Raw genomic sequence first — 20,156 nt, 5'->3', positions numbered from 1 at the left:
TTTTACTCCAAGGTTCTGATTATTATTTCGTTGTTTGCGAAATATGAGAAACCCTACTAATTAAATTCCTACAATGACAACCACTTATTCACCTAAAAACAATTAACTCAATATAATTATCTATTACATATTATGAACATAATGGATTTTTGGCTGGACAGTCAACGCATCGAATGGACTACAATTCCCAGAAAGAAAGTGCCTACAGTCCCTAAATAGTCTGTCTCCTTGGAAACTGACTGTTGTGAGTAGTGAAACAGGTTGGTTGGGGTCTCGATTATAATAAGTAACCAGAAGTAATGTTAAATGTACAACCTCCTGTAATAAAAATTAGTAAAACGCTTCTTTCAAAATACCAGCATACTAGCTGCCGTCACTAGGCTACTAATAGCTGCTTGGCAACAGCCTCACATTCATTGGTCTCCTCGTTCAGGTGGGCCTACTTGGCGGCGTCTTGTGAAATGTATGGCGCTCCATTGGATTTATCCTTCAGGTGTATCAAGTCATTATCTGGTAGGACTGCATTTCGAATGTGTTCCTCTTTGTTCTTGTGGCTGAGAAATTGCAGCTTTGTAGTATTATTGAATTATTTTAGTAAGTAGTGTTGTTGCATCTGCCCACAAGCCACATATCATAAGAGTGTACCATCATGGGAGCAACGCTTAGAAGGTTTCAGCTTTCATTCCTCATCTAATCAAACGATCTCACTATCATACATGTAGGCCTATGTCGGACAGTCCGATCCCGAAATGTTTAATGTTGAATGAAATATTATTTTAAAGATATGTATGATATTCAAGTTGTCTTGATATATATCAAGAAAACTTGATTGAACTTTTGGACACTTAAACTACCTTTCCTCCTATATATATATATATATATATATATATATATATATATATATATAGACATACATGTAATAAAATGTAAATTATTCAAAAAATATATATATCATTCCACCTATGTTTGGTCCATAAAGTAGTAACAATTTCATAGAAATATAATGAATCCACGCTTGTGCCAAATGTCTAATGCTAAATACCATATGCCATATGTTAGTTAGTTTCATATCAAATATGAAACTAACTTTACAGAGGTTGTCAAGTATTTCTTCCTCTTGCAGGCCAACGGTCTAGTAAGGCAAAACACCAGTGGTGTTTTCATTGTTTTCTTCCTCATTTCAGATACCCTGACTGAGGAACCTGGCAGGGGGCAGCGACCTTTAAAAAGAAACTATGAAAATAAATATGTGAGTCGTTCCCTACGTCTCAATAACAACATCATCACGGATCTGAGTGGACTCCACGCGGCCATCACCCATTTCCTGGCTGAGCCGCTGCAGCTTGCTTGGCTGGACCTCTCATTCAATGACATCGGCCACATAGACCCAGTTGGTTCTCATTTTTATTGATTGCCTCTGTTCTCATTCAATCGCATGTATTTTGTTTTATGAATTAATATTTGTGATACAACTTTTGATCAGAATGTCACATTATTACAATTAAGAATGACAGAACTAGAACCCAGTAATACCTCCTACAAAGGGCCCCGTTTCACCTGAGGAACGTTTTCACAGGACGGGATGTTCACAGGACGGGATGTTTTGCCATGTTTTTAATGTCGGTCTGTGCTGCTGCAGGTGTTGTGTGAACTTGGAGAACTGCGTGTGTTGTACCTCCATGGAAACAGCATCTGTAACTCGTCAGAGGTGGACAGATTGGTCAAGTTGCCCTTTCTACACACCATCACACTCCATGGAAATTTAATCGAGGGCGATAAAGGCTACAGGTTATTGTACACTTTCCCCAGTACGATGTGTTTCTTACATAAATATAATTGTTTATTTTATTTGTAAAATCTATATATTTTAGGTTGCAAGCATCAGTAAAGAAAAGCGATTCAAAGAAATGGCAATCCAATATGAACTCAACAGTGACACATGGGCGTTATTATTTTTCTCCATTGAGAACTTACTGGGTGAACAGACCCTACACAATACCCAATCTTATCATTATACTATGAAGATGTGTGAGAGATGTCAGAAATGTGTACCTTATGCTCATCAGTTTAATTTGAACCTCCGTGACATAACCCGTTTATTGCACTCCTGAATCCAGTGTTGTATTTCTCCTGTGTGCCAACATTTTAGTAGTTAAAAGGCAAGCATGTAGGATCAGATAGTGACATAACAGGTGTTTGCAGCTAGTAGGCTCGTATTGCATACTCATCCAGTCTTCATAGCAACAGCAATCGAACACAAAAACATGTCCAGTGAAAGAAGTGGTGGTTACATTTGCTAGTGGTCTCAGTTTGAAAACTTGTATCATTGTGCAAATGTTAACTCCTTGAATATGAATATTGAAGTAATTTTTCATACAAGAGGTCGTCATAAATATAGACTGGGCTGGAAGCATGGATTGAATGGCATGACAAAGTGACTGTAGGATGATTTGTTGTGGCTTTGTGTTTAGGTGTCGGGTGATCTCAGCCCTGGCCAAGTTGAAGATGATGGACTTTAGTGCTGTGACACCTCAAGATCGAAGCATGGCAAATATCTGGTTCCAACGCAACAGCTGTGGCAAATGTAAAATAAAGGACGTCAAATGACCGAAGCTGTATGGAACTACAATGAAACCCGATGTGAAAAGTAATTAATACAGTTCATTCATCAAACATTTCCATTACAGTAAATATTTACCTTAATATAGTGAACCCTGCCTACTCTGGTAAAGTAGCAATTCATGAACCTTTTAATATTGTTTAAACAATTCAATCATTATGTACAAGTCATAAAAAAGTATGATCAATCCGTAACCAAAAATGTTGGTTTTATGATGACACATTTTATCTTTAATGCATTAAATAAACAAACAATAAACGGGGGAATCCATAGAAAAAATTAATGCAAGCCTAATCAAGGGAGTATAACACTATGATTTTAAAAAATGACAGAATGCAGAGAGCATTTAAAAAAAAGTTTGTGTAATTTAATTCTGGTTAAAAAAATAAACAAATTATCCCTTTAGAGACCCAATTCAGACTCGTCCCACTGGGTTGCCTTGCACAATCTTGTATTATACCATGAGAAGTCACATAGTAAAACAAAAATGGAAAAATAAAAGCTCATGGATCATTTCCTCTCTGGGTGAATATAAACAACATTTCTATTAGTACAGTTACAGTAGCAGTTAGTCTTAATATGGATAACTCAATCAAGATTGGGTGTTAAGATGTTTTGTTTTAAAGCTTTAGCAAACAGGTTTTAAAAGTTGGTTGCATAAAGAATACTCTCAAAGGACTGCAGCCAAAAACCAACACAAATCTCCATCCAATGTGATATATATCTTCCCGCCTGCCAGAATCACAAAATGATGTACAAAGGCACACATTATCTACTGCCGTGGGACTAAGTCACACCCCCTTCCTACTAATTTCTTTCCAGGATTTAAGTATAAATTGTTTTTTTAGGCATGAACCAGATAGGGCATACGCTGTATTCTTTAAACCCAACCAAACACAGAGTTAAGGGGTCCTTGATGCCCTTGATACTGTCTCACCCAGCACAGTACTAGTTTGCCCTGTCCCCCCTGCCCTACGAGTAAGGGAAGAACACCATTTTAGGGTCCCCCATGTGGTGTTGAATGGGATAGCAAAATGCTTGTCTGGTCTGCAGATTACGAATGTGATGCCGTTTGATTTTACATGGAAAGGGTAATTAATTTGTTGATCAATCCCTATCTGGAATTGAATAAACTTGAGTGGTCGCTGGTAAATGATTCTATTGTTGTTGCGATTTACTTAACTTAGTCTGGTGCAACAAACATTAAATCATTACATATTCACCATGTACTGGGATTTTAAAATAAATAGGCCTTCCCCTTACTATTAATACCAAGTTGCCTTCTATCTTGCTATACTTGGAGAAAATGAGAAATGGGGAAGGCCATTTCAGGAAGCCTGTGTGGAGCTGGAACAATTTCAGTGCCATTGCACTCCAAGCTCTGGGCTCAACACATGTTTATTAACCTCATATTTCGTTTATTTTTTTAAAGCTTTTTGAAAACTATACCAAAATGGTATACATTTTATTGCTAGCAGCTAGCAATTAATACATAGGTCCTGCATGCCTTATGTATTACTTTAGAGCCGGCAAAAGCCACTGTTCTCTGTGGTGCCCAAAAAAATTATATTGAGGAAAACCCTTTCTCTGAACTGGCCAATTGTTTTTGATTTAGTCTTAATGTAAACAAGGGGGCCTGGGTCATTTTGAACAAATATCTTAACTGCCCCCTCTCTGCCAGTCGACATGCTCCTGTAACCAGTTGGCAGTAAGTGTAATCATCTGACCCATACGTTTACACAATACATCAAAGTCATATGGTGCCGTTTAAATCATAGGTCAAGCTAAATCCATGAATATAAATCAAAGGGCCATAGATGCCTGGCTACAGGTTCGGCTGGGCAGATTAGGGGAGAAAGAGCGAGATAGTGAGAGCGAGAGGAGAGACTGATTGGAAGGGGAATACTGCAGGTGGCAGATAGTAGCAGGATCAGGGAATGGCAAACTGAACAACTAGTTCCTCTTTTGCGTCCACCTTAATCTGTGAGATCGCACTGTAGGCATAAGCGGCTATCTTGGACACCTGCAAAGTAAAAAGAAACACAACAAAAAAGAAACAATTAGCAATATGATATCACTTGTAGTTAATAGTTGCTGCTTTATATTGGGAAGTAATGATTAATGACCAAAGTTTGTGATACTTTCGTTCCGAAAAACATTCAGATTACTTCCATTAAGGAGAACATTACGTTTTAAACCCTGACCAATACTTCCAAAAAATAACACATCAAAGAAATAAACTGTATATCCAAAGACACTTTGGGTGGCCTTTTACCTGTTGAACATCCGAGTACGGCACTAGGTCACTAGCAAGCACTTGGTGGGGCTGGCTGGTGAGGGAGGGCAAAAAATGAGCCTTCTTCTGGGGCAAGGTGTTACTCAACACAGCCAGCTTTGAACTGCAACAAAAAAATTCTGGATATGTCATATGTCATATGTAAAGCTGGCACATTGGAATGTGCGTTCATAATTATAAACATGCACAAAATGTGAAACATTTCTCTGGCAAACAAAATAGTAGACCCCTCCATACCTGTACTGTCGAGCTTTGTCCATGTATTCATGCTGCTCCATCCCCTGAGAGTCAGTAGCAGAGACATCAATAATGTTCCTGGAGAGAAAGCAAGGGACAGAAAAAACAGCAGCAGTGAGAGACGTCACACTACCTTGAAATATTATGAAAAGGAAAAAGTGATTGAATGACATTACAGTGTGACTTATGGGTGTGGCTGGTCTATGAGAAGGTGTATCTTACTGTGCAGTCTTTGTTAAGATGGATGTCAGAAGGGCCTGCTCGTCTGTGCGTGCTGAAGGCACATTGGAAGCACCCCAATCTGTGCCATGTAGCGGTTTACTCTCAGGGTTTGGGTTAGGGATCAGTTGCTTGCGCTCATCGGCGTCCGACAAAAAGAGACAAAATAGACATCTTAGTTATAATCACATTTTTACAACAGTACAGCCTTGGGCAATGAAAATTAAACCAGGAAACACCTCACTACATAGAAGTTCATAGAATAACGAAAGACCCACTATGCTGCACATAAGCAGTCAACGGCAGCACTTATTCTGAACGCCTTCTGTATCATCTACACTATTGTGCAAATCAACAACAAAAAGAAAATACGTCAATGTATCTCAATCTCCCTTTAAAAAAGAAGTGTTATAACTGCCTAGCATGTTAACATCACGTATTAGATTGGCTAACTACCTCCTCTGCCGTTTCGTTTTCGCTGCTGTAACAGCAACCCATGGCGTCCGACGAGAGTTCGGCGCTGTTACAAATGACAAATCCCCAGCTTCTCTTTGCCGGTAACTATCTAACCAAAAAAATCGGGTTCTGCCACCGCACCCTTGTGCAGGCGTTAAACTTTCGTCGATTATTTCTACTATCTACTTGAGTGCTACTGTCAACACTGCAGCTTCTAGGGTAAGCTATGTGAGCTATCACATGACAGCTGGAGCAACAACAAAATGACGACTTCCGGTAATTTTTACCGACGTAGGCGAAAGATGCGCCCCCAGCGTTGCAAGATGTATGATAATTATCGAATTTTAAGGAAAATGTTGTTACTATGTACGATCAATAATGATAAAAAAAATCTATATTTTAAGATGATCTGATCATTTATGACACTTAGTATTATGGTATTAGTATTATTATAAGTCGTGTTATTATTAGTATTAAGAAGTATTGAATGATCAATGCCTACCACGTATGTGTGCAATTATTAGGTATCTACAGTGTATCTATGGATAGCAATATTTTTTTCTAGTTTTGTTTATCTTTTTAACAATTCAAGTCAAGAGGAATGACTGAACCACATGGACGATCGCTGCAAGAGTTCCCCAGAAACGCTCCCTGTGACCGCCTTGCCGGATTTACGATTTATGATTTATGATTTATGATAGTCGAAATAAACGACTTGCTTGTGCTGAAAAGCAACCCTGGTGTCCATGCGCTCTGTGGATCTGGTACAATATGATATATAGATATATAGATACAGATGTCTAGATAGATATATCTTCTCCAATGTTTACCATTGCATCAAACAGCTTTTCAATCACACAGCTCAATGAATTGCTTGTCAATAGTAGCTATCTATACAGCGATTAGTACATTGACACATAAAGAAAAAATCTGACCAGCCACACCACAGTGCCATTGCCAAACCACAGTGCTGTGGCCCCACAGCCCAGTCTCACGGAAATACTTGACATTGTCACGTCATTTAATCTATTCATTCGTGATCTGGGACACCTCATTTCAATTTTTTCGTGCCAAGATAGCACAAATTTCATGGCAACGTCCGCTCGCGACACTGAGGCATCGACGCAGACTTTCATTCACATAGCCTACAAATAAACAAGACAATAGATGGCTAGATAAAATAAACATTAAGACATAGGCCTACAATTCTAAAAATAAGAGATGAAGCAGCTACCTATTTATTTTCCGTTGCGGTTTGCCTACAGAGCAGCGCACCTGCATTAAATATATCCGTGAATTGTCACTATTTCTCAGAATCAAAGGTGAAAGTAGAAACGGGTGGCAAAAAGCTGTCATATTTTTAGTTATCACAGACAATTAATTGTTCTGTGTTTGTGTTGAAAAATCTTGAAACAATAAATTATCTGTAGGCCTAGGGAAATAAAGTACATACATGAGTTTGAAATTTGTGCTTTTGGGCACGAATGTTTTTTTTTTAATGACGTGACAATGTCACGTATTTCCGCGAGAGGGTTGGGGCCCACCACAGTGCCCGGCTCCGGGGCTGCAGTTGGACGCCACTCAGTCTAAGGGCTCTACAGGCCATACTTGTCTGACACCCCCTAACCCTATGGGGTCAGAGGGCAAAAATAATCTCCCTAAATTAACAAGGAAGAAATCTTGAGAAGGAACGCGATTGGGGGATCCCTTCTTCAAGCCATGGGTGCCATACGTACAAAGAGCAAGCAAAAATGTAATCCAATTATTAAGAATATTTTGAATATAGGCATTATCCATGGGGATTGGATTGGTGAATTGGTGAAAAAGTATGCGCATGAGATTGAATAGTGTCGGCCAGCTTCTAATCACATTTTACTGCCTTCGACCATTTAAAATGTTTTTCATTAGCTTTGAAGAGCCATATGGTTCCTAATGATAAAGTTAGGCCTAGGTAGGCCTATGGTTAATCGCATTACTGGCAAACATCAACGGTTCAACTTCAACGGTTAAATCAAGTCATTAGTATATCTCTTGGTTGGAAGTGTGGAAATAACACAGAAACGTGTTCCTGTTAACGCGACGCCCGATTTTGTCTGTGCCTTCAAAAAGATGTGTTCACACAGGCATGGTGAGTCGCCCGCCCCACAAATTGGAGAGGCGTCGCCACTCTATTGAAACGGCTGACAGGATGGCTGGGAGGCGCCTGTCCTCTCACTTAGCCCCATGTCCTACCCCCTCTACTTCTTTACCTTGGCCTAGGCCAGTCTAGACAGTTAGACCAACTGAGCTGCGAAGTGAGGACTTTATTCGCGTGCTCTCAGAAAAAAACACAAGCCATGACCTTTGTCGTGTCGATACTCAGCCTTATAGGCATGTCTTCGTTTTCGTTCGCTACCGACAACTCTCTGAATTTCGTGCCTTCCTCCGTCGGATTCAGCTCCTCTGTACGCTCGGTGTGCAAACCTATACCGAGCACTTTATCCCTCTGCCACGGGATAGGGTACAAAGAAATGCGGATCCCTAACTTGTTAGGCCACGATTCTCTCAAGGAGGCACAGCAACAGTCGGCATCCTGGCTGCCTCTTGTGTCCAAACTTTGCCATCGAGATACAAAGAAGTTTTTGTGCTCGCTGTTTGCGCCCGTGTGTCTACCAGAATTGAACGGACCGCTCAGTCCCTGTCGAAGTTTATGTGAAGCGGTGAGGGATGGATGTCTGCCCGTGATGAGCGCTTTTGGATTCCCCTGGCCAGAGATGTTTAACTGCACACGTTTCCCACGCGGGACCAATCTCTGTATCCAGCCAACAGGAGAGTCGGACGCACGGACCAACGATGAGGTCCGGCACGAAGAGGCGTCTAAAGGTTTTCCCCCCTCCCATGCGTCTCTTTTGTGATAGAGACGGATTGATAAACAAACACCACACTCCCGCATAACAATACGCCATCAAGCAAACCCTCAGTCTGTACAAAAGCCCAATTGTTTACCCCTATAAATACGAACGTCATTCCCATCCTTGTTACAGGAACTGTTATCTGCGATGCCTGCAGCCTGGCGTCGGAGGGCGAGAGCGACATCCACGACAACTTCTGCCACAGTCAGTATGGTAAGATATTCTACTGACGTTTCTTACCTCCCTAGTAGTGACACATAATGTCTATCTTTGGAATCACATATTTTAATATCTAAGTGTTCCTTGAATCCATGATGCAAAACCATTACCACGTGATGGTGTCGCTGAATTCATGATACAAACCATTTACGAGGGGGGTCCCTGAACTCATGATGGCCTATAAAACATTTACAAGGGGTGTCCCTGAATCCACGATACAAAAACGTTTACATGTGGTGTCCCTGAATTCATGATACAAACCATTTACAAGGGGTGTCCTTGAAATCCACGATTCAAACCATTAACAAGTTGGGTCCCTGAATCCATGATAAAAAAAATTACATTTACAAGGGGTGTCCCTGAATCTATGATTCCAACCATTAACAATTTGTGTCCCTGAATACATGATTCCAACCATTAACAAGTGGTGTCCCTGAATCCATGATACAAACCCCTGCAAAGCCCTGTAAGTCACACAGCTGACCTCTCTTCCTCCCCACAGCCTTCAAGCTGCGCCTGGGCAGCATGTCCACCGTCGGGGGAGACCGGCAGCTGGTTCCCCTTGGCCGCAGCCGCATCCTGAGGTGGGCCGGCGGCGCCGCCGAGCGCGCTGAGGGGGTGGGCGGGGCCATGGCTCACAGCGCCCTGTGGCTGCCCGAGGGGGCCACCTGCATCTGCCCTGGCCTGGACCCTTCAAAGGTGGCTGGGGAGGGCGGGCGGCCGAGGAAGGAGGAAGTCCCAGGGAGAGGGGAGGGTAAGAGTGGGCTGCCCAGTGGATGGTACCTGGGTCTGGCTCAGCCCGAAGAGGGACGGCTGGTTCTGACGCGGCTGGTGAAATGGAGCCGAGAGGACAAGGAGCTGAAGAAGTTCATACGCTCTATTCTTAAACAGTCATGCTTGGCTCCATAGAGAGGCGCGGACACGTTTGTTGGTTGCATGCCAATCCTGCTTTTCTTGACATGTAATTATGCTGTGCAATTTAATTTATGATTATGTCTTTTTTTTACTCAAGTGACTCAAAAATGCTTAACTGTTTTGACTGCTGGAAAGACGGATATGCGATTACAATAAATTGCTGTGTATTCAAGTACACTGTATAAATATCTACATTGAAAGAGTTATTGACCTAAAATGGATATTGTCAATGAAACAGTTTGTATCAATAGCCTCTCTGACCTTCTTATTGTTACATCTCTTGACAACAACAAATAAAATAAAAAAGAGTCGACAAGAGGTCTGCGTCCATTGATCCAAACTTCATCAAGGTGGTTAATCCGGCTCGCGTGACTAGAGGGCTCCACCTTTAGATACCCTCACACCTGTCGCCTCAGCTGTATCAAGTGTCTATTTAACTTTGTCCTGTATCCTCTCTCCTACTTCTTTCGCTCATCCCGATTCTGTCTATCCCCTCCATATATCTATTTTTGTGTTCTACAAAATGTTGTCATTGAGGGAGCTAGTTTAACCTCCGCCGTTAAAGCATCCACTCTTAGGGCTAAGGGTATCAAAAGGATGATCCGTATTATCATTCCGATTGGCCTGAGGGTATAATCAACTGGAGAAGAAACACACACGCAGTGGATAAATTATTCAGATGGCCAGCTCCCTGAACCTACTCTACACACATACAGATCCTCCTCTTTTGCCGGACTTCTACCAGTCAAAGCACGTTGTTTACTCTCTCCGCTCATTCACCGAGTTCTCCAGAAGAAAAAGGTGAGTGTGTATTTAAAAAAAAAACTTAACCAAGCTTATAGGATTGCCCCCTTTTTGAGGTGTTTAGATGGGCTTTCGTAACACATGGAAACCAGTACAGTTTATAGTTACCAGAGGCAGTTGAAAGATCTAGGAAAACCACTGTTGCTTTTCAAATGTCAACTACATTATTCATTTGAAGCAATAGTCTCTTCCATGTAAAGATTGACAGTTATTTCATATTATTGTCTGACAACTCTTAAGACTCTAATTTAAAGTTTCTAATCGTTAAATAATAACATAAACAAAGTGATTGGAATGATCAATGAAAAACAGTACTCACAGTAATCATACTAATCTTGCAGAAGTAACTTCATAAGGCTCATAGTTTCATAGGTTAAACTCGACTTAACCTCACATATATCAAATATATGAATATCCTTTCCCCTTTGTACTCCGGTCTCAACACAAAAACAGCGCTATAAATTAGTGATAGGATTAATCACACAAAATGTCTTCCTTCCCTCCTTTGTGTTTCCATGGATGTTGTCCTTCTCCCCCTCTCTTCAGGATGGTGTCCCCTGCCATTGCTCTGGCCTTCCTCCCGCTCCTGTTGACGCTGCTCATCCGCTACCGCTTTTACTTTGTGCTGTTCTACCGCGCGGTGCTGCTGAGGGTGTGGAGGGACTGCAGGACGGGCCTGAGCCGCGAGGAGCGGTGCTTCCAGTATGTGTTGACCAATGCCACCCCCGGTGACCCCGAGAGCATCCTAGATGGCTTCGACTCCTGGTGCACCAAGAAGGAGTTCATCAGCCACATAGGGCCCAAGAAAGGTGGCCACCACTCACCTTCACATATACTTATTATGGATTCAATTTATTCTGCACTTTGTATATATATATATATATATATATATATATATATATATAATATATATTTTTCTTTCTTCTCTCTTTTCCCTCACTAAACTGTTGTGGTAGCAGCATTTCCCTCTTGGGGATTATAGATAAAGTACATTTTGTGTTTCCCTATTTGCACCAACATACCAAGAACATTGTGGTAACCCACTATACTTACACATACATCAATTACAATGTTTCATCTTTTGGTTAAGTTAGTTAATAAGTTTATTGTTTCTATGTGGAAATAATATAAAAAGAAAAATTGCATCAAAAAGAGAAACCAACAATACACAGATTATCACAAAAAACGACAGACAGCAACTGTACATGACAAAGAGAACTACCAATACGCCTTACACAGATCATCACACAGCAATACCGGACCGGACCACTACATAAAGTATAACACAGAATCACACAATAGTGTCAGGCTAAAAACACATTAGAGCAAGATTTATCGGTACCTCAGCGAATCACCCTTTAAAGGACGCCTATGGCTGTGGGTATGTTCTGCAACCTGGGGTCACGTCTCTGTGCCCAGAAGGCAGTTTATTGTCCATTGTAAAGATATGAGGGCGGGGATGCTGGGGTGATTACAATTGATTTAGTTTTCCTGACATTGGGATGTTACACTCATCACTGGGTAAAGTATGCAACAGTGCTATGATATTCAAAAACAGAATTTTTAACTGTGAGCAGAGAGAGCGCAGTTTCATCCCAGTGTTTGCCGTGCGTGGTAGTATGTGAAGGGATTGTGCGGTCATGTGTGTACAGCGTGCGGAGGAACGGACTGAGCGCACAACCCTGCAGTTTACGTCATTGATTCATTTGGATTTCAAGACCCTTAGAGATGTAGCCTACCATTCAAATATGAATGGTTATTATGACACAGCCTAGATATTGCAGCTGTAAAATTGTGGCTACCGAAATTCCATTCTTATTCTGATTCCCCTGTGTGTGTGTGTGTGTGTGTGTGTGTGTGTGTGTGTGTGTGTGTGTGTGTGTGTGTGTGTGTGTGTGTGTGTGTGTGTGTGTGTGTGTGTGTGTGTGTGTGACGTGCGTGTGTCTGCATGGTCATACTTGTAGGGAAGATCTTGGACCGCCTGCTGTCGGAGCACAGCCCCCTGACAGTGCTGGAGTTGGGGGCTCACTGTGGCTATAGCACGGTGCGCATAGCACGGGCCCTCCCCCTGGGAGCCAGGCTCTTCAGCGTGGAAATGGACCAGAAAAACGCTGCCATTGCAGAGAAGGTCATACGCCTAGCTGGATTTGATGAAGCTCTAGTAAGCCCGCCTGATATATTTACTGTATCTAGGCAACTATGGCCATCCGGTTTGATGTGTAGGGATATTGGGTCTCAGAGAAGGGATGCCCTTTGTTTATTTGAATGATTTCTTTGAAAATGTAAGTATTAACAGCATATTATACTATTTAAGGTTATTTTGTATGATAGTTTCACTGCTGGTAAGAGAATGCCATTTGAGACTGTAATGATTAGAAAAGGCTTAATATGAGTACACTTGACCTGAAGTGTTATTTTGCAACACATTTCAGGTTGAGTTAATCGTCTGTCCGTCTGACGAGGTTATCCCTCGACTGAGGGCGGATTTCGACCTGGAAAAGTTGGACTTTGTCTTCATGGACCACTGGAAGAAATGCTATCTACCTGATCTGCAGGTGAGGTTGTTGAAAGGAGGTTGTTTGTGCTGTGGACAAAATGTTTACACTATACTACCAATTTTATTTCTTGTGTATAATTGGATGGGTAAAGAAAAAAACAAGAGAAAAAAAGCATCCAGACAGAAGGCTGTTTGAATAATGCATTGGGTTAAGAGTATTCATTTATAAACCTTTGTGTCAACATTAATTCCAAGAGCCAAAGCAAAACAAGAGTAACGAACAATGTTCAGAAAATGGATGTCAGTCCACAGTACACCAAAACAGATATGGGTGCTCTCTCAGCCCCTAGCCCGCTTGCCACTCTTTTGTTTGTCAATCTGTTGCAGATGTTGGAGGGCTCTGGTCTGCTGGGGAAAGGGTCCATGATCCTGGCCGACAATGTGCTCTTCCCCGGGGCTCCCAACTTCCTCCGCTACATCCGCCGGTGTGGGCTCTATGAGTGGAGGGTCCATCGGGCCACGCTGGAGTACAGCAAGGGCATCCGCGACGGCATGGCAGAGCTTGTCTACCAAGGAACCAAGTAGAACCTGCAAACCATGTCATTGACAGACCTACCCCTGAGAATATACACCTCTATGCTTGCTAGGCAACACCACCCTCTCCCCTTATTTGGTTCAAGACAATGTACTTGCCATCTTATCAGTCTAAATGAGTTTTTTTTTTTTTTTTTACAATACTCAGAAAACATTTTTTTTTCATGTGTATTATAGTAGCTATAACTCATGGTATTAGTATTTAGTTTGAATTAACAATAATGAAGGCAGAATCCAATTTGAGTCTTTATACAAATGTATATTTATTGCAAAGACGACGACTCATATAAAAGGCAGTCATCATCAAAAAGATCATGGCTGCGATTTGTTTCTACCTATTTTTAGAAACATGTGATAAGCATCCTTTTTAGATTTGTGTTCTACAGGATATCTTGGATGTACTGTGGCCATGCACCCCTGCTGGACATTGACTCAAATAAAGGCCTCAATTATTTAAGATGCCCTTTTTTCAGGAATCTCCATTCCTATGCATGTTTACAAGTAAATAACAATTATTGGGAGTATTCACAGGCCACAGGAAAATCCAGTGTCTAAGTCTGACAATAACTTTCAATTTACGGGACTAGAGTAAAAGGAGCAAGTTCTAATCAAGTATAAACTATGAAAATCCGCTTGGCACGACACGGAAGCCCTGTTAAAAACCATTCCAGACTTTAGGTAGCCCCAATAAAACGGATGTGCTACTTTAACGAGCATCATCAATGCAGGCTCAGCTCTTTTGGATAAGCCAGTGGCACATGGCGATTGAAGACCCAAATAAAAGCAGTAATGATATAACAGACTAACTTCCTGCATTTGTTATAGTCACCATGTCTACCATTTAACAGACCTAGAGAAACAAATCATAGCAACTATGAGCGTCCCAACATCCCAGGTGAAATCTGCTTTAAGTGAATTATTTTCAAAGATTGGTCAAAATAAATAAAGATCTGTTTCAAACACATTTACACAAAATGCTCCTGAATAATCATGCAACCAGGACTGATCTCACTACAGTACAAGTCTACACACAAACCAGCCAAGCCCTTGCTAGCACAATACCACATTAACTGAATGACCCAAGAAACAGTATTATGGCAGAGCTATCACAGTAAAAAAGAAAAAGAAGTTTAGTATCTGAGGCAAGAACTGAGGGCAGCAGTCAATCAATCTTGATGCCATATATATCTATATATATATATAGTCTCTGCAAGTTGAAAAAAAGGCTGGTATTCTCAGTCGTTTGGTGGTAGAGAGAAGAAGCCTAGCTCCAGACACTGTGGATGCTGAGGTCTGCTGAATTAAATCATCCACTGGTCCTGGTCCTGGTCAGCCCCCTCCATGTCCACCTTGAACCAGACACAGAAATACATTCAGGCAAATGAGAGGCACGACACCCAACAATGCAGACGAGCTGAAGGCCGCTATAGAAGCAACCTGGGCTTCCATAACACCTCGGCATGGCCAAAGGCTGCATTAGAAAGGGCCACGCAAAACAGGAGCTTGGAGATAAATGTGATCAAGCTGTCCGTAGCGTATACAATAGACAGTGGCAAGCTCAAGAGGAGCGGGAATTTGTTCAAACCCTCAATACCAGATAAGGGGTTGACAAATTAACTTGTAAATAAGCAGACTACATAAAGAGAGGTGTCGGGCAGAAACCAAGAACAAATGACCAATGAGCAAACGTGGTCATTGGGGCGGGATGAGTGAATAGCATTGATGTCCAGTTTTTACGGTGCACTGGGAATAAAAGCTCTTCATGTTAATGGTCATCTGTCCTCGTCCCTTTACTAACTAGTCAATTATTTCCATAACACTACCGGTGGCTGCTCGGATCTGATTCAAGTCCCTCGTATTTGCCGGCCTACTAAATACAGGACATTTCCAGTATTTCTGGATGCTTGATACTCCCTTACTATGAGGGGGCCCAAGCTACCACCCAGCAAAATCATGTTTGTTGAGGTCTTGGCTCCACAGTGGTGGAATGAGCTTCCCACTGTTAGGGTAAGAACAGCAGAAACCCTTCCCATATTCTGAAGATTGAAAATGCATCTGTTCATGCTGCATCTTGGTCCATGATTTTTTTGATATCTTTGGCATGAAAAGTAGTGCAGTAGTGCTGAGGCAGTGTTGCTGAGGCAGCGGGGATCCGGCGGGAGACAATCGCGGTCAACAATCACGGGCAACAATCCCTTGCTCCTCCATGTCTCAGTTCAGTCTACTTCAGATTGATGTGGAAGGACCAGCGACGTCTGAGAACCCGACGCAGTCGTTTGAGATTCATAATATCGTCTGGAGGAGCACACAGCTTTTTGCCATGATAATATATCTTATATGATAAGACACCTATGTATAATATGATATTATTTAGATATAGAGATCCAGGACTCCCGCCGTGTTCTAGAATATTTACAGAACACAGCCAAAGGCTGTGTGCGCCTCGCCATTGCGATACATCCACTGTAAACAGAGCGCATGGTACCGTCACCGTAATCTGCTCAGGGCAATGCCCCCACTCTCCTCCTTGACCCGCCTCTCTCCTCCTCATTTGCATTAAAGCTACAGACACCGAAACGGTGTGTTTGGGGAAAGCTTAACGTGCAACTGGCTCATAGTGGCTATAATTCTGCACCACGGCTGAATTTCGGGAACGTCTTCAAATACTGTGTTAGGGGCCCACTAATATCTATATTAAACCATCCATAAAGTAGCATGCCATGGGACCTTTAATGTAGCCTTTGAAGCAGTTTTCTTATCTATTCTTCATGGATGAATGCACTTATATCCATAGGTTCAATACACTTAAATCCCTTTGGAAGAAAGTGAAAAATGTAATGCAACGTAAACTATCCATCTACATAAAACCTTTTTCAAGACATGATGAATAAATCATTATATCTGACCTCATTTATCTCGCCATCATCTGGAGATTCATTGTAGTCATTCATCTCATCCATGTCCTGCATGTCTTCCTCATCTTCCGAATCTTCTTCACTGTCCTCCTCATCCTCGTCGTCTTCCTCCTCCTCTTCATCAAAGGTTGGCTGTAAACATAGGGTGTGCACACAAGCACAACAACGCAGGTAGGTTTATATTAAATATACTGGCATCTTTATATACAAACCCCACAAATAATCATGGACATGTGGAAAAGCATTTCATTCAAAAGGATATAATACTTTTACACATGTCCAACATTTTCAGAACTTTATATACTAATGATATATACTAATGAGGAAGTGCCATTGCAAATAAAGTTTTAGTGGGGGGCCAAATGTGGCATGCTGAAGTATTGACACTGTGGAAACACATCAGGCGAATTTAGATCCTCTTTTTTAAAAGTGTGGAACTGACTGAATAAATACCTCAAAAATGAGTTTCCCAATGGGCATCAGGTTATTATCCTTCTCGGCAATGCTCTGTAGCTAAGGAAAAGAGTGGAACATTCATTACAACATTATTGGTTTAACAAGTTAGAGCATTTGTAGCGAGCAATACAAATGTGGATACTGGTGGTGTTATACAATATAGGATACTATAATTGTACATATGGACTGAAGACGAGTATGTTTTGGAGATGATGTGTTGGACTGTGTTTAAACAAATAAAGCATAAAGACATGTTGATAGTGTGTACCCATGTCTGGTGCTGCTGTTCCTGTTGATGCAGTTCAGTCTCATCCACACACGGACGGTCAAGGTTAAACCACAGGGACTCTGTTATCCGAGGGAAGAGGGACGGAAAGAGAGTAGACATCTCTGTCGTTCAACTGAGGGGACAAACAAGGGGACACCGACGAGTTTTAATGAAGCCTCGATCCCATACTTTTGAGCACATTTCGATTAGGTCATTGTAATGTTTAGAGACATTGGAAAACAAATAGAAACATCTGAATGCTTCTAGCCCAGCGAGCTCCTGTCAGGACTCACAGAACGTTACAGACAACTGTATTGCGTCTCAAATACACTGGGGCGCATCAATGATATCTCTAAAGGCATTTCTCTTCGTAAAAGATTGACTGCAAAGACAGACTTTTAAGACACGTAAAGCGCCTTTGAATATGCATTATATTTTTTTCTTAAAAAAACAGCTTCAATCGGTACCTCTGTATGTACTCAAAGGATTCAGCATTTGAACAGAAATCTTCCGGAAACAAGCGTTGATCTGAAAAAGCTCCCCTTGTACTGCAGCTGCTCTAACTTTGGTTCCGCTTTCATCTGCTGTGTGTGCAAAGTTGTAAACTCGAGGCGATAGCATTCCACAATCGTTATCACTCAGAAATAAAAACGTAAATTGGGAATGATCAGACAGAGACAGGACGTCAAATAATTCCTTACACCTTTTCTCCATAGCTTTACAAAGCACAAATATTTAGAATTGATATAACACGATACATATCTTGATAAAACATGACAAGATACAATGACGGCGACGAAACACAGACGAAAACTTTCTCCGCTCCCCGTCCCGTAAAGATAAAACATGATATATCATCTTATTTCTACATTCAGCAGCAAAGCCAGTGTGTACATGCACACATGCACACGCTTACAGCTTAGTTGTAAGATAATTGCGCAGTAAAAAAAAAAAACCTTTTAAAGAAAATACTCTTTGACCTCTGTCAGCAACAATTAACTGCTTATTGGTTGCACAACAACCCATGACTACCTTTGAATGAGGGTGCAATTTTCGAAAAAGAAAAACACATCCAAGACAACCATGAATAAAAAAGTAATGTATTTTTGTAATTGTTGACCTGTACATTATTGTATCATCAATCTCATAAGATATTACTGCATGTATTTGTGTTTATCAGTACAGCCTTATTTATAATTCCTGTTAGGTCATGTTGCCATATTACACACCATATGAACGTATTGCAGGTGTGTGTGTGTGAGAGAGAGAGAGAGAGAGAGAGAGAGAGAGAGAGATGAGAGGAGAGAGAGAGAGAGAGAGAGAGAGAGAGAGAGAGAGAGAGAGAGAGAGAGAGAGAGAAGAGAGAGAGAGAGAGAGGAGAGAGAGATTGTATGTGCGTGTGTCTGTGCTCATAAGCTATAGTGACTAAACACAAGAGGGATAGGACCTTGAGATAAGATATACACTTTAACTACAACATAATAAAAACTCCATCCCCACACAAGGTCTCTCCTTCTGTGTGTGTGTGTGTGTGTGTGTGTGTGTGTGTGTGTGTGTGTGTGCCAGCTGCTCTCTCAATCTCTCTCTCTCTCTCTCTCTCTCTCACTCTCTCTCTATCTCTCTCTCTCTCTCTCTCTCTCTCTCTCTCTCTCTCTCTCTCTCTCTCTCCTCTCTCTCTCCCTCTCCTCTCTCTCTCTCTCTCTCTCTCTCTCTCTCTCTCTCTCTCTCTCTCTCTCTCTCTTTTCATTCCAGCTCACATGGCATACAGACTTTGGACTTATATTTGGACAGATATATAATCAATCTTTGCCATTATTCACATTTCGACTGTATCACATAGATACATCAGACAAAATTATCTAGGTTAGAAATAGAAGTATTTCAGTTAAACAATATTTTTCGGTCAATAGAAAGCCAGCCTTTTTTTGAAGGTAAAGTGAATCCTTTATTTTCTTCCTTATGAATATTTATTTCCTTATTTTCTGTCTTCTTCATTGTTCTACAATGTGTGAGAAAATGGTTGATTACTCACAGAATTTGCCATGCGTGTATATTTCGGCATTATGGCCAAAAACAAGTTAAGCCAGCTTCTCCAAAAATCGTATAATCTTGTTCAGATGGTAAAACCGCAAAGAATAAATGTTGAAATAATGGTTAAAGATATAAATAAAGAAGGAAGCAAAGCATTTACCGTTTTTAATAACTTCCTGATGCAGTAAGCCTAGGCTATATATTATTAAAAGTATGATTCAAGTAGGCTAATGTGCTTTTCCAACCAATATCGTGGTTGTGTTTTGTTTCTATGGTGTGTGTGTGTGTAGGATTTAAAGAAAAAACGGAAGCCAGTAAACATGAATTGCACTTTCTAACACAATTTATGTTCATGATTGAGAATTATGCCCCAAAAAAATAAGCTGCGGCACGAATATATACAAGGTCAATGCAAAGACGCGAATAAAGGCGAATTTCCGTCGGAAAAACCTGTGGCGCGAATCGATGAAAATAGCCTAGGCCTATTGATATTTTCAGCGAATTTCGCTTGATGCTTTGTCGTGACAGCCTATCAGCATTCACTTCCTGAAGTACTTCCACAAGTCGAGAGTCGCAATGATGGCTATCTCGACCATTTGTGAGAATGAATTTGCAGAAAGAAACGTTGTGGTGTGAACACACAGTAAGGTGCATTGTCTTGAAGATAATTTTGTGTTTTTCTGCATGTGGAAATTAGGTCGAGATTCACTTTTTATAAAGAGCACTTCATCCTCACCT

General features: G+C 41.2%; 5 protein-coding genes across 9 annotated transcripts; 3 read left to right on the top strand and 2 right to left on the bottom strand.

Annotated features, from left to right (window-relative positions):
- The first annotated feature begins 160 nt into the window (after positions 1-160).
- Positions 161-3,296, top strand: lrrc51 (leucine rich repeat containing 51). Of its 2 annotated transcripts, XM_060075722.1 has the most exons (5): positions 161-260; positions 434-513; positions 1,185-1,390; positions 1,640-1,788; positions 2,472-3,296. In XM_060075722.1, the coding sequence occupies exons 2-5, from the start codon at positions 462-464 to the stop codon at positions 2,605-2,607; spliced, it is 543 nt and encodes a 180-aa protein (XP_059931705.1). In that variant the 5' UTR covers positions 161-260; positions 434-461; the 3' UTR covers positions 2,608-3,296. The 2 variants fall into 2 exon arrangements, with proteins under 2 accessions (XP_059931705.1, XP_059931704.1); XM_060075721.1 differs by lacking the exon at positions 161-260 and having other exon boundaries at positions 267-513.
- On the bottom strand, positions 2,824-6,097 carry lamtor1 (late endosomal/lysosomal adaptor, MAPK and MTOR activator 1). 4 transcript variants are annotated; one of them, XM_060075726.1, is made up of 5 exons: positions 5,829-6,097; positions 5,376-5,503; positions 5,154-5,231; positions 4,896-5,019; positions 2,824-4,643 (listed from the first exon to the last, which is right to left on the bottom strand). In XM_060075726.1, exons 1-5 carry the CDS (start codon positions 5,868-5,870, stop codon positions 4,551-4,553), a joined length of 465 nt encoding a protein of 154 aa, XP_059931709.1. In that variant the 5' UTR covers positions 5,871-6,097; the 3' UTR covers positions 2,824-4,550. The 4 variants fall into 4 exon arrangements, with proteins under 4 accessions (XP_059931709.1, XP_059931706.1, XP_059931707.1 ...); XM_060075723.1 differs by having other exon boundaries at positions 5,376-5,525; positions 5,830-6,097; XM_060075724.1 differs by having other exon boundaries at positions 5,376-5,522; positions 5,830-6,097.
- Positions 6,098-7,965: 1,868 nt separating this feature from the next.
- Positions 7,966-10,171, top strand: sfrp2l (secreted frizzled-related protein 2 like). The gene is made up of 3 exons (XM_060075718.1): positions 7,966-8,690; positions 8,852-8,932; positions 9,441-10,171. The coding sequence occupies exons 1-3, from the start codon at positions 8,165-8,167 to the stop codon at positions 9,845-9,847; spliced, it is 1,014 nt and encodes a 337-aa protein (XP_059931701.1). The 5' UTR covers positions 7,966-8,164; the 3' UTR covers positions 9,848-10,171.
- Positions 10,172-10,520: 349 nt separating this feature from the next.
- tomt (transmembrane O-methyltransferase) lies at positions 10,521-14,397 on the top strand. The gene is made up of 5 exons (XM_060075720.1): positions 10,521-10,654; positions 11,204-11,466; positions 12,622-12,818; positions 13,090-13,212; positions 13,542-14,397. The coding sequence occupies exons 1-5, from the start codon at positions 10,533-10,535 to the stop codon at positions 13,737-13,739; spliced, it is 903 nt and encodes a 300-aa protein (XP_059931703.1). The 5' UTR covers positions 10,521-10,532; the 3' UTR covers positions 13,740-14,397.
- On the bottom strand, positions 13,987-17,996 carry anapc15 (anaphase promoting complex subunit 15). The gene is made up of 5 exons (XM_060075727.1): positions 17,855-17,996; positions 17,388-17,520; positions 17,117-17,176; positions 16,655-16,795; positions 13,987-15,097 (listed from the first exon to the last, which is right to left on the bottom strand). The coding sequence occupies exons 2-5, from the start codon at positions 17,505-17,507 to the stop codon at positions 15,050-15,052; spliced, it is 369 nt and encodes a 122-aa protein (XP_059931710.1). The 5' UTR covers positions 17,508-17,520; positions 17,855-17,996; the 3' UTR covers positions 13,987-15,049.
- Between the last annotated feature and the right edge of the window lie 2,160 nt (positions 17,997-20,156).

Source organism: Gadus macrocephalus, chromosome 16, assembly GCF_031168955.1.
Source record: "Gadus macrocephalus chromosome 16, ASM3116895v1".
NCBI lineage: Eukaryota > Metazoa > Chordata > Actinopteri > Gadiformes > Gadidae > Gadus > Gadus macrocephalus.
This window is presented reverse-complemented; position numbering and strand designations above follow the sequence as displayed.